Genomic DNA, 11,482 nt, shown 5'->3' with positions numbered 1-11,482 from the left:
CACTTTTTGGATATCTTTTCAAAGAAGTGAGATATATAGGCTCAAAGTGGACGATCCGGGTGTCGTTCTATTAGAGGTTTTACGGTATCTCGATTCAAGGGGGTTTTAAGCTAACCTGGGCCAATTTAGACCGTTTTAAATCTTATTTAGCCTATATATGGCCAATTCCAGGTTTAAGGCTTTTCAGGCTGAAATTATAAGCCTAAAAATGACCCCCAAAAAACTATGAATTTTCCAGGCTACCATAACAATCATCACCGGGGAAACGGCGGAGGCGGAAGCGGAGGCTACCAACCTCAACACAACCAATACAACAACGATCACGGCTACACCCCATACAACAATCGACCATCGACAAGCGGTGGACAATACTCGCCACGTGGCGGTCCCTCATCCTCAATGAACATCACACATACCACATTCGCCCCGAATGCTCAACGAGAAGAGCCTACGATCATATTGCCGCCTGTCAAAATCACGATACCAGTTGCAACGACGTCTCCGGTGGTCACGACTTCTGCTCTGTCAGCTCAAGACTCACCTGCATCCAGTATCCGATCCTCTGGTCCAGTGTCAACGAACCAATTCTCGTTCCCACCACCATCAGTTCCACAGTCGCCAGCCCCACCGACGCCACAACCGATTCAAGCGCTTCAGAATCAGCAGCAACAGATTCAGAAGCAGGTTCAGGCTCAGGCTCCAATTCAGATGCCAAAGAGAGTAGAAGTGTCCCAACCGCTCACGTTGAACACCTCCCTTCCTTCTAAAATGAGTGGTCCACCATCTGCAACATCATCTGTGAACTCTCCAAGATTGACTACGCCCATCAGATCCTTGGCTCCAGTCACCCCAGTGACGCCAAGTGTCATTCCACAGGTTCCGATGGTTCTGAATCAGCCACCACCGCCAGTGATGCCACAGATGATGATGTCGGTTCCGCCGCCAACGCTGATGGCTCAGATGAGACAGCCACCACCGACGATGTTGTCACAAGGCGTTTTTCCTATTGATGTGGTGAGTTTTTTAGAAAGAAAATTAGGCTCCGCCCACTTAAAGGGTCGTGAATAGTGAATTTTAGACTTTTTGAGAGATTTTGGAGATCAAGAAAATCGCATTTTTGGCCCAACAATATAGGCTCCGCCCACTTTTTGGGGTACTGTAAAATTGGGGTTTAGGTTCCGCCCACTTTCCATTTCTTTCAATCTTCTCGAGTTTTGAAAATTATAGGAAAAAGGATTAGGCTCCGCCCACTTTCGAGACCCTGGAAGACGGATTTTAGGCGCCGCCCACTTTATAAATCCTGACATTGTCGCTTTAGGCTCCGCCCACTGGGGGTTTTGAAAAATCGGATTTTCGGATATTACAAGAAGAATTAGTCTCCGCCCAATTAAGGGATCCTGAAAGTTCAGATTTTAGGCTCCGCCCACTTTCAATTTTCTTAAAATTCATTAATTATGAAAAAATAATAGCTCTCTTTAGGGATACTGGTTATTGGATTTTAGGCTCCGCCCATTTTTTGAGGCTCTGATTAATAAGATTTTAGGCTCCGCCCACTTTCGATCCCTCTACATTTTTAGCTATGGAAATTATGAAAACATTAGGCTCCGCCCACTTTAAGTGTCCTAAACATTGCATTTTATACGCGAAAAAATTAGGCTCTGCCCACTTCGCATATCTTTGACATTCTTTAGATCTTGAAATTGATAGGCTCCGCCTACTTTATGGATTTTGAAGAGTGAATTTCAGGCTCCGCCCACCTTCTATTCTTTCAACATTCTTTAGATCTAGAAATTGCGGCAAAAATTAGGCTCCGCCCATTACAGAGATCTTGAAAATGGGATTTTAGGCTCCGCCCACTTTCCCACATCTCTCTATATAAATTCAAATTTCCAGACTGTTCCACCGCCAAACTTCTCCGCTCCACCACCACAACTGCCACCACCTCCTGTCGCAGGCATTCCACCACATTTGATGATGTATCAACAGGCTCCGCCCCTCGTGACTCCGCCCACACCCGCCCAATTCTCATATCCACCACCACAATTTAATCCACATTGAACTTTTTTTTGAATTTTTTTCGATTTTTTTAAATTTTCACCCATTTTCGTTGTTTTCTCTTACCCTGATTCTTCATCTTTGTAACATTTTCCTTCATTTTTTTTTCAATTTTTCCGAAACTTCAAAATCTCCAGTTTTTTTTATTCAAAAATCATCCGCCCCTTTCTTCAAAAAAGTGACTTTAATAACAAGAAACTGTTCTCTTTCTCTTTTTTTTAATTTTTCGCCATTTTTTAACCACCTAGTTTCTCTCCTCTTTTTTTAAGCCCCGCCCCCTCCTCTCTGAAAATCAAAAACTTCCTTCTAAAAAATTTCAGCCCCACGCCGGTACCCCGCCCCCTAATTTCTGTTGTAATCAAATCTTTCTTTTTTTTCATTCATAATCTGAAAATTTGGGGAATAAAAAGTTAGAAAACACCCAAAAAAATTGGAAATTAGGGGATTTTTAGGATTACTGTAGGTTTTTATTGAATTTTTCTAGATATAAGGACTCGCGACCTAGATAATTTTTAAAATTTTTATTGCAATTTTATTTTTCAGAGAATTTTTGAAATTTTAAGATTTTTGACAGGGAAATTAGGCTCCGCCCCTTTTGAAGGGGAGCCCATCAAAGGGGCGGAGCTTAATTTTGGGGAATAATGACGATGGAAAGGAAGCGGGGAAGGAGAACGAAGGAATGGGAAAGGGAAAGGAAGAATAGGCTCCGCCCACTTTATTGATTTCAGCACAAGGAATCCGAATAGGCTCCGCCCACTTTAGAGAAGACAATGGAAACGGAAAAGAAAATAGGAATGAGAACGAAGGAAATGAAAAATTAGGCTCCGCCCACTTAAAGGGTTTCAGCACAAACTGGGAATTTGAATAGGCTCCGCCCACTTTTGATGGAGATAAGGACGAAGAAGATTACTGTAGATTTTTGTAGAAAAAAGCCCAGGAAATCTGAATAGGCTCCGCCCATTTTCCTCAAAGAATTTTAGAGACGAAAACGGAAAAGATTACTGTAGTTTCGAAGAATTCAGTAAAGTTTGAATTTCTCTAAAATCGTAATTTTAAAAATTCTTGATTTTTTTAGGAAAAGATTACTGTAGATTCAAATATATTTAGGCTCCGCCCATTTCGGATAAAATTTCGAATTCCCTGAATTTTCGTTTTTTGGAAGAGATTACTGTAGATTCATTTAGGCTCCCCCCCATTTTTATAAAGTTCTGAAATTCTGAAATTTTCGAAAATTCTGAATTTCCTAATTTTTTTGAAAAAAACTGGTTCTTGATTTTCAGAATATTCCGAAGTTCTTGATTTTCAGAATATTCTGGAAATTTCTGGAAATTAAATTTTTGAAAAATTCAAATTTATTATTTTTAAAAAAAAATTGAAATTTGTAAAAAAAAAAGAAAAAGTTCAAATTCTCGACATTGATGCTGTATTGATAGATGAGGTGTTGCTGATTTTCTGAAAAAAAAATATTTTTCTTGAAAAAAATTAAGCTCCGCCCCTTTTGTAACTATGTGGCGCGTTAATTTATAAAAATGACTGAAAGTTGGAAGGCAACGATTCGGGAATTTTTTGAAATTTTGAAAAAAAAATTTTTTTTTAACTTGCAAAAAATTAAAATTTGTGAAATTTTGAAAAACCAAAAAAATCGCGCCGCAGAATTGCAAAAGCCACCTGCGGGAGGGGCCGGAGCTTCCACACAAAAGAGGCGGATCTTACCTTGCTCTTGATTCCGAAAACCAATTTTTTGAATTCCCGCTTGATCGTTTCATTCATTGTGACATAAATCAACGCGGGACACCCGTGATTGATGGACCAACACAGTTGTCCCGATAGAAGAATCCAGAAGGATGGGGTGATGAATGATAACGCGTTGTAGATAAGAGCAGAGACAGTGTTAAAGAAACAGATTATGATGCATTGGAAGAAAATCTGGAAAAAAATTCTGCAAAAATGATGGCCTAACTTTTGCACGTTGAGTTTTCTAGGCCACCATGGTAAATGACCTAGAAATCAGCCGGAATGTTTTCTAGGTCATTTTAACATGTCGGCCTAACGGGTTTTCTAGGCCATCATGGTAGATGGCCTATAAATTGACTTTTGATGTTTTCAGGCCAAAATTCAAAAAAAAGTTCAAAATTTTTGAATTTTCAAACTTACCGCCATTGATGCCTTCGATTTCTGACCCCGTGCGATTTTCTTGATCATCGCACAATAGATTGAAAATAAAAGGAACATACAGGTGACGAAAATCCAGTTGTTCCAGGCTTGAGGCTTGTTTTTGTACTGGAAGATTTTGAAATTTTTGTCGGTGGCCTAGAAAACTCAAAATGCGAAAGTTAGGCCACCATGAAAAAACGGCCTAGAAATCGCCCCAAGTGTTTTCTAGGCCATTTCACCGTGGTGGCCTAGAAAACTCAACTTGCAAAAATTAGGCCACCATGTTTAAGTGACCTAGAAACCCCATTAGATGGTCATTTCTAGGACATTTACCTTGGTGGCCCAGAAAAATCAACTTCCGAAAGTTTGGCCACCATGTTGAAATGGCCTCGAAATGACTTAACATGCCCCTGGGGTGTTTTCTAGCCTATTTAACATGGTGGCCTAGAAAACTCAAAATGCAAAAGTTAGGCCACCATTATAAACAAATAAAACCAACCATTTGTGTAGCCGCCTCGCTTGGTACCATTTCAGACAATGGGTCCGGAATCCATGAAATCCAAACAGAATTATAACAAATCGATGGGGTAAAAAAGAACATATACAATCCATAGAAAATTGAAAAGCAAATTGAAAAATAGGCCAATTTCTTCTCAATTACATCCGCATATTCATGAAAAGCAATGCTCATAATACGATTGGCGAATAGGGATACTGTAGTGGCACATGCCATGCACCACATGGCTGCAAATTTTTATTTTGGGGATTGTTCAAATTTTTTTTCAAATTCTCAAGCTTACCCAATCCAAAACTTCCAGCCATATAGGTAAAAGTTGGGTACATACAAAAAACGGATCCAAGAATGAGCAATGGTCCAGTAATCAGACAACTACAACAAGTTGCACACATATCGATGAATGCCAAGACCACAATGATTTTATAACAGGCATGTTTGATTAATCTTGTTTTAAAGATGATGAAAATAATTGGAAAGTACAGTAACTCGATTAATGTGCCGAAGATGAGCAATGGGAAGCCGAGCCATTGTCGTTTGATTCCAGTTTGCTCCCATTGTTCAAACGATTTCCATGAGCAATTGTAGTAAGGAATAGCTTCGACGCTACCGTATTGGATGTAACGGTTCATGTTGGGCAAGGGATTGGCAAGTTATGGACAAAGGGTGTGCAAGCTTCGGGTGGTTTAGGCAGTGAGAGATGGGTTGGATGTTGGTCTAGGATGTTAGGCAGAAATTGGGTAAGGGAAGGGCAAGGGAAGTGCAACACTTGGGGAAGGGGTGGGCGAGCTTTGGAAGGATCAGATAATGGAAGATTAGTTGGATGTTGGTCTAGGATGTTAGGCAGGAGTTGAGCAACACTTGGGCAAACTTCGAAAGTTGGTCAGATAATTGAATACGGTTTGGGCAAGGGCAACCTTTTCAGACAGATGTTGGCCAAGGACTTCCGGCAGAACTGAAATTTGGGAAAGGGTTGACCAAGGTTTGGACAAAAGATGAACAAGCTTTGGGCAAGCTTCGAAAGGACCAGAATATGGGTTGAGTGAGGGATGTTAGACAAATAATGGCTGAGGATGTTAGGCAAAACTTGGGCAGAGGTTGGCCAAGGTTTGGGTAAGGTTTGGGCAAGTGATGGGCAAGCAATGAGTTTAAGTGATGGGCAAGCAAATGTTGGACAAGTTCAGAGAAGCACTTGGGCAAGCTTCGGAAGGATCAGATAATGGAATATGAGTTGGATATTAGCCTCGGACGTTAGGCAAAACTTGGGCAAGGGATGGGCAAGTGGTGGACAAGACCTGGCCGAGCTATAATTCTGACCCAAATTTTCTCCTTTTTATAGTCTCCAGCTTACCTACGTCAAAGTAATATGTCTTTGTCATTTCTTTTGTATCCTTTGTTTCTATTTTTTATCCCTAAAAATATGCCTTTTGAAGAATTTAGGGATTAGGTTTATTTTCGCATAAAACCCAATTTTTGGAAAAATAGGATTCTTGAGAAAAAAAAGATTAATGGGAATTGATGATGAATAACTTGCCTTAAGCTGATGAAGATCCTTCAAATATATAGCAAAAAGAAACAAACAAGTGAAAACGCAGGAGGGATCGAACCAACAACATTGTGCACACTAGCAGCGCACACATCCACTACACCACGGCGCGCACTGGTTGTAAGAAAGGGCGGAAGGCGACTAAGTGTGTGCCGCTGCCTCGGCTTCCTTCGATGAGGATTCCGGTGATGTGTGCTAAAAATTGGAAAATCAAAAATTAGGATTTTTTTTCTGAAAAACAAAAAAAACCTATGAATATATTAAGTTTTATCACCATATTCTTCCTCCGCCCACTCAAACATTCTTTTCCCATTTTTTTTTCTCATTTTTTTCACCTATAAAAACAGTATAAAAATCCGTCAAATTTTTGAAAAAACTTCAAATTTGGTTGGATGGAACAACGTGGATAATCTTTCGCTTTAAAAGTTATTTCCTCTTTCGATTTTTCTAACAAAATGTCTGACACTTCAAAGAGTACTGGTAAGGGTTTTTTGGAATTTTCTGACGATAATTTTTTTGAAAGTTAACGATAATCTGAAAAAAACTGAAACTGGAAAAAATCAATATTTTTTTCCAGAATCTCGAAGCAAAAAGCGATTGTCATGGAATCCGCTCCAACGGATGTTATCAATTGTGACCGGCCGAAATTCGACGGGAACTCAAGGCACAAATTCTTCAGATGGTGATGGGAAAGTGATGATAAGGTTTGTTTGAAACTACGACACTCCGCTATCCCCCACTGCGCCCTCTTTAACGGATAAATTCAAAAATTTAAAAATTCCAGATGGACAGCTTCCTGCATCAACACCTCTTGCCCTATATTCTCCAGAAGCCCAAAATTCAATATGGTAAGTTTTCAGAGTTCTAGAATTCCGGAAAAAATATCAATAAACTTCCAGATCTACAGTCCAGCTCCCTCGCTTCTGATGTACGTCGTCGTCATGTTGGCTTCAGAACACGCGACGACCAAAACGCTACAACGCCTTTTTGAGTTGTCAGATGCGGATATTGAGGGTAATTAGCTCTGGAGGGGATTAAAAAATCATTTATAACCTTTACAAAAGAAGCAAAAAGAAATTGACACCTGTGGGAATCGAACCCCCGACCTCTCGGGCAAAATCGTAGCGAGCTAGCCACTACGCCATGGGCGACAACCCTGTGGGCGGTGGAGAGGGCGTATAGGAATGACGGCTTTTCCTCGCGCTTCCTTGCCGCTCCCTCGCTGCATCTGTCGTATAAGGTTTCCTGTGGTGTATCTTCAGAAGACGTCGAATTCAGAACTTCTCAAAAAGAAAAACAGGAAAACTTTTATATATTCTGGTAGCTCTATTCGAGAGCTACATGTTGATATTAAGACTGTTGAAAAATATAAATTTTGAAAAGCGTTATAAGGTTTAGAAAAATGGTTGTCAACATTTTGGATGCTTTTTTGAATTTCTGTAACTTTTATCAAAATTTAAATTTTTCGAATTTTCAAATTATGATATTTTTATATATTCTTGTAGCTCTATTCAAGAGCTACATTTTGAAATTAAGATCGATAAAAAATGTAATTTTTTGATTTTTTGATTTTCCAATTTTTTGAAATTTTATAACTTTTGCCAAAATTTGAATTTTTCAAAGATTCAAATTGTATTTTGTGAAGCTTGAATTGTTCTATCGATTGGTAGCACTTTCAAATCTCCTGTGTTTACAGAAGTCCGCGAAATGAGCTCGAAACTAACCAACCTGCGCGCGCCCAACCAATTCTACTGTTTCGTGCGTTTTCTGGTCGACGAGGAGCGCACAACTACCGTATCCAAAGAGCTGATGATTCGAAGTAATGAAGTTTCGACGCAACAAGTATTCGCTTCGATCCGCCCGTCTCGAGTGGTCAAATATTTGAATACGATGACTTTCCAGCCTGTCTCCTTTAATCGTCCCGCCCTTTTAACCACTAATGGATATGGATCGGCTGGATTGAATGCCAAATGGTTGGGAACGGTAATTATGACCAATTAGTAGCAATTAAGAAATTTCAGTAAATTTTGTATTTCTTTTAAGTTTCGAAGGTTGAAATTCAAGAAAAAAATTTTGAAAAATTTAGAATTCCCAGATTTTTAAAATTTTCAGACCCGAAAAGCCGGCCTACATCGATTCGCGTGCACCTACCATAAGAAGAAGTTTGAGGTGTTTTTTGAGATCCGAACTGCTTGGAGGAAAGTTAATATGGATCAGTTTGAGGTATACTTTTTGGGAAATTTTGAAAATTTCGATTTTTCAGAATTTTTTTGATTTTCAGGAATATCGGATTTTTGGTATTACATTTGAATTTTTCGTATTTGGTTCCCGAAAATTCAAAAATTCGAAAAAATTCTAAAATTTTTAAAATTTCGAATTTTAAAAAAATACTGGAAATTTTCAACTTTCGGAAGATTTTTGACTTTTTTTGGAATTTTTAGTGTTTCTGAATTTTTAGCAAAATTTGAATTTTTGAGCTTGGTTCCTGGAAATTTAGAAAATTTTCAAATTTCGGCGATTTTTGAATTAAAAGTTTCGGAAAATTCCAGGTAATCGAAATCCCATTCAAGTTCGGTCGCAACTCTGACTCATTCGGCTCTCTCATCTTTCTCCGGCCCCATTTTATCGGTCATCTGGCCTACGCGAACCGTCAGTTAACCGCTGAGCAACTCTCAAAAGCACTAGGCGAGCTTTTCTCTGCCACGTGGATTCCTACTGGCAAACTTCTGATCCCTCAATTCACGACAAGTTGTTGTCACGACCTGTGGAAGAATCTGATGCGTCACGGAGTGCAGCCAGATTTGGGACAGAGTCAAAAGGCCCCACCAATGGCGTCTCTTTGGCATTGGGCCAGTTTAAAAGTGTCATCGGATGGAATACGAGGAGATGTCGCTGTGAAAGAGAAGAATAAGAGAACAGAGTCGCAGAAGGCTCTTCAGAAGACGTTTCACGATTGTTTGCCTTCTGAAGGCCTTCTAGAGAAACACAAGACGTACGCGGCGCGTGTCGACTCTCCGTTCACCTATATTGTGATGGTCCATGGGATTCCGATCTTTACCGGGTCTTATTTTGGAAGTCCGCCTCCAAAATCTATGGACATTTTTGTGAATGCCCCGGAGAGGTATTGTTTTTCAGAGTCTAAAAAATTTAGTTTTCAAGTTTTCAATTTTTTTCAGAATTCGTCATCGCCACACCGCAATCAATCGGAAACGCAAGGCCAAGGACACTCGAAAACAAAAACTGCTCCGAAAACTTCGAAAATCTGAAGAACGAGAAAAGAAGAAGGATCGAAAGAGGGCGGAAAAGGAGCAGAAGAAGAACTCGAAACGAAGCGCGTCACCGCCGGCGACGCCTTCAGCCACGACGACAACGACGACTTCGGATTCTTCGAAATCTTCTCCATCGTCAAAATCGTCTCCTTTATCGCCGAAAGTTTCGATAATCGATAAAAAGGAGGAGAAACAAAAAGAAAAGAGCAAATCGAGCGGATGGCGACGGCTGGCGAACCGGATATTCAGAAGAAGAAATTGAAAATCGATTATTGAATTTGTTTTCTGTGAATAAATTGGTTGGGGTGATATTTTTCTTGTTGTTTTTTGTAGGAAAAGCGTCTGAAAATAGCTGAAAAAAATTTGCAATCAATAGAAATGTGAAAAATTGGTTAAATTTGGGTCAAATTCCCTCAAAAACGTATTTGTTCCGCTTGTTATTTAGGAGATTTTTGTTGAAGATTGTCCGAAAATTGATGAAAATCTGAAAAAAAAACTGCAAAGCCTTGTTCAAATTCCCCCACAAAAGCTATTCACAGGTCCTGGGCGATGATGCGCATAAAGGACTCGATCCATATGCGATCCTCTAGAAGTCCGTTTGACACATATCGCGAACAACGAGCTGCGATGAGTCTCATATGTGTGCGATGCGGAAGAGGCTGAATCGAGTGTTCCGAATGCGCGCGTATCCTAGATGGATTCTGGGTGGGTGGGCGATGTGTGCGATATGGGTCTGATACGGTAGGCCGACTACAACACTCCGAAATCCCGGATGCGCCCATTGTTTACCGTAAATCCACACCGGCAACTTTGTCAATTTTTCGTCAATTCGAGCCTACATTTCTGGTTTTTCGATTATTCCTTCGATGTTTTTTGTGAAAAAGAGTTATGACAGAATAAAAAATCGCTGAATTCTTGCAGAAACATGTCTTTCACTCGTTAATTGCTATGTTTTTCGCCAAAATAGGTGATATTGAGATTTTTTAATTTCACTTTGTAATTATTGTAAAAATCGTATTTTCAGGTGGAGTAAAAGGTAAGTTGGTAAGTATACAATAATTACAAAGTTTAAATTATAAAAATTTCCAATTTTTCATGCAATTTCAAAAAAAGTGAAAGTGAGACATTTTTTGAACAAATGAAAAAAAAACAATTTTTAGCGAATTTTTTCCCATTTTCTTGTGTTTTTGATTGCATATCAAATTTAAATGGAAACTGACATAAGTCTTTTTCAAAACCAAAACATTGAGTTTCGAGAAATCAGTAATATGTCGTTCAAAATATAAAAGAATATGGAATAATAAAGGAAAAGTACGAAATCGGAAGACCTGAACAAAATCACATCACAATAGAACTTAACTGATACTTCTAGGAACCCTCAACCAACGTTTTAGTTCATTTCATCGAGTGCCAGCAAGCCAGGCGAGGAGATGCTTTGCGGCGGCGGTGTGCCCCATATGCCCCGTATATGCCCCATACCGGCGTCCTTTCCCTGTACCCAATTCATCGGCGCATCCTCCGTCGCCCATCCATTATGCGTATGCGCGCCCAGGACCTGTGTTTTTCGGTCGAAATAAATCGAAAAAATCACGAAAGTGCGCGAATTGAAGCTTTCGTTGCGACACCCACTGGTGCTAAAAAGTATATGCGCCTTTGAACTGAAGGCGCGAGTTTTCGATTTTCAATTTTTTTTCGTAGTTTTTTTTCGGGATTTTCGTTGAAAATTGATAGAAAATTGTCTGAAAATTGCAGAAAAATTGAAACAATCGATAAAAATGTGAAAAATCGGTTAAATTTCTGTCAAATTCCCTCAAAAAACGTATTTTTCATATTTTTGTCATCTTTTCTCTTGTTTCGCACGTTATTTAGGAGATTTTTGTTGAAGATTGTCTGAAAACTGATGAAAATGTGAAAAAGCTGCAAAATCTTGGTCAAATTCCACCA

At 39.5% G+C, this 11,482-nt stretch overlaps 4 protein-coding genes across 4 annotated transcripts in view; 3 read left to right on the top strand and 1 right to left on the bottom strand.

The window, feature by feature from the left end:
• Positions 1-2,058, top strand: part of CBG13835 — a gene marked incomplete at both ends in the record, with an annotated part of 6,203 nt that extends 4,145 nt beyond the window's left edge. The window contains 2 exons of the mRNA XM_002632527.1: positions 239-1,014; positions 1,894-2,058. Of these exons, the coding sequence (XP_002632573.1) occupies positions 239-1,014; positions 1,894-2,058 (941 nt within the window). The remainder of the gene's footprint in view (positions 1-238; positions 1,015-1,893) is intronic.
• A 1,398-nt stretch (positions 2,059-3,456) lies between these two features.
• Cbr-srt-47 lies at positions 3,457-4,951 on the bottom strand (the record flags this gene model as incomplete). The annotated part of the gene is made up of 4 exons (XM_002632526.2): positions 3,457-3,507; positions 3,769-3,981; positions 4,210-4,335; positions 4,709-4,951. The coding sequence occupies 4 exons, from the start codon at positions 4,949-4,951 to the stop codon at positions 3,457-3,459; spliced, it is 633 nt and encodes a 210-aa protein (XP_002632572.2).
• A 1,773-nt stretch (positions 4,952-6,724) lies between these two features.
• On the top strand, positions 6,725-9,800 carry CBG13833 (the record flags this gene model as incomplete). Its single annotated transcript, XM_002632525.1, has 8 exons — positions 6,725-6,749; positions 6,847-6,973; positions 7,054-7,117; positions 7,169-7,283; positions 7,966-8,252; positions 8,382-8,492; positions 8,819-9,390; positions 9,446-9,800. 8 exons carry the CDS (start codon positions 6,725-6,727, stop codon positions 9,798-9,800), a joined length of 1,656 nt encoding a protein of 551 aa, XP_002632571.1.
• Positions 9,801-10,232: 432 nt separating this feature from the next.
• Positions 10,233-11,482, top strand: part of CBG13832 — a gene marked incomplete at both ends in the record, with an annotated part of 6,208 nt that continues 4,958 nt past the window's right edge. The window contains one exon of the mRNA XM_045244841.1: positions 10,233-10,269. Coding sequence (XP_045095271.1) covers positions 10,233-10,269 — 37 coding nt within the window. The remainder of the gene's footprint in view (positions 10,270-11,482) is intronic.

The sequence above is a fragment of the Caenorhabditis briggsae genome, assembly GCF_000004555.2.
Source record: "Caenorhabditis briggsae complete genome, chrIV, whole genome shotgun sequence".
Classification (NCBI taxonomy): Eukaryota; Metazoa; Nematoda; class Chromadorea; order Rhabditida; family Rhabditidae; genus Caenorhabditis; species Caenorhabditis briggsae.
Note: the sequence above shows the minus strand (reverse complement) of the source record. Positions and strands in the feature narration are given on the sequence as shown.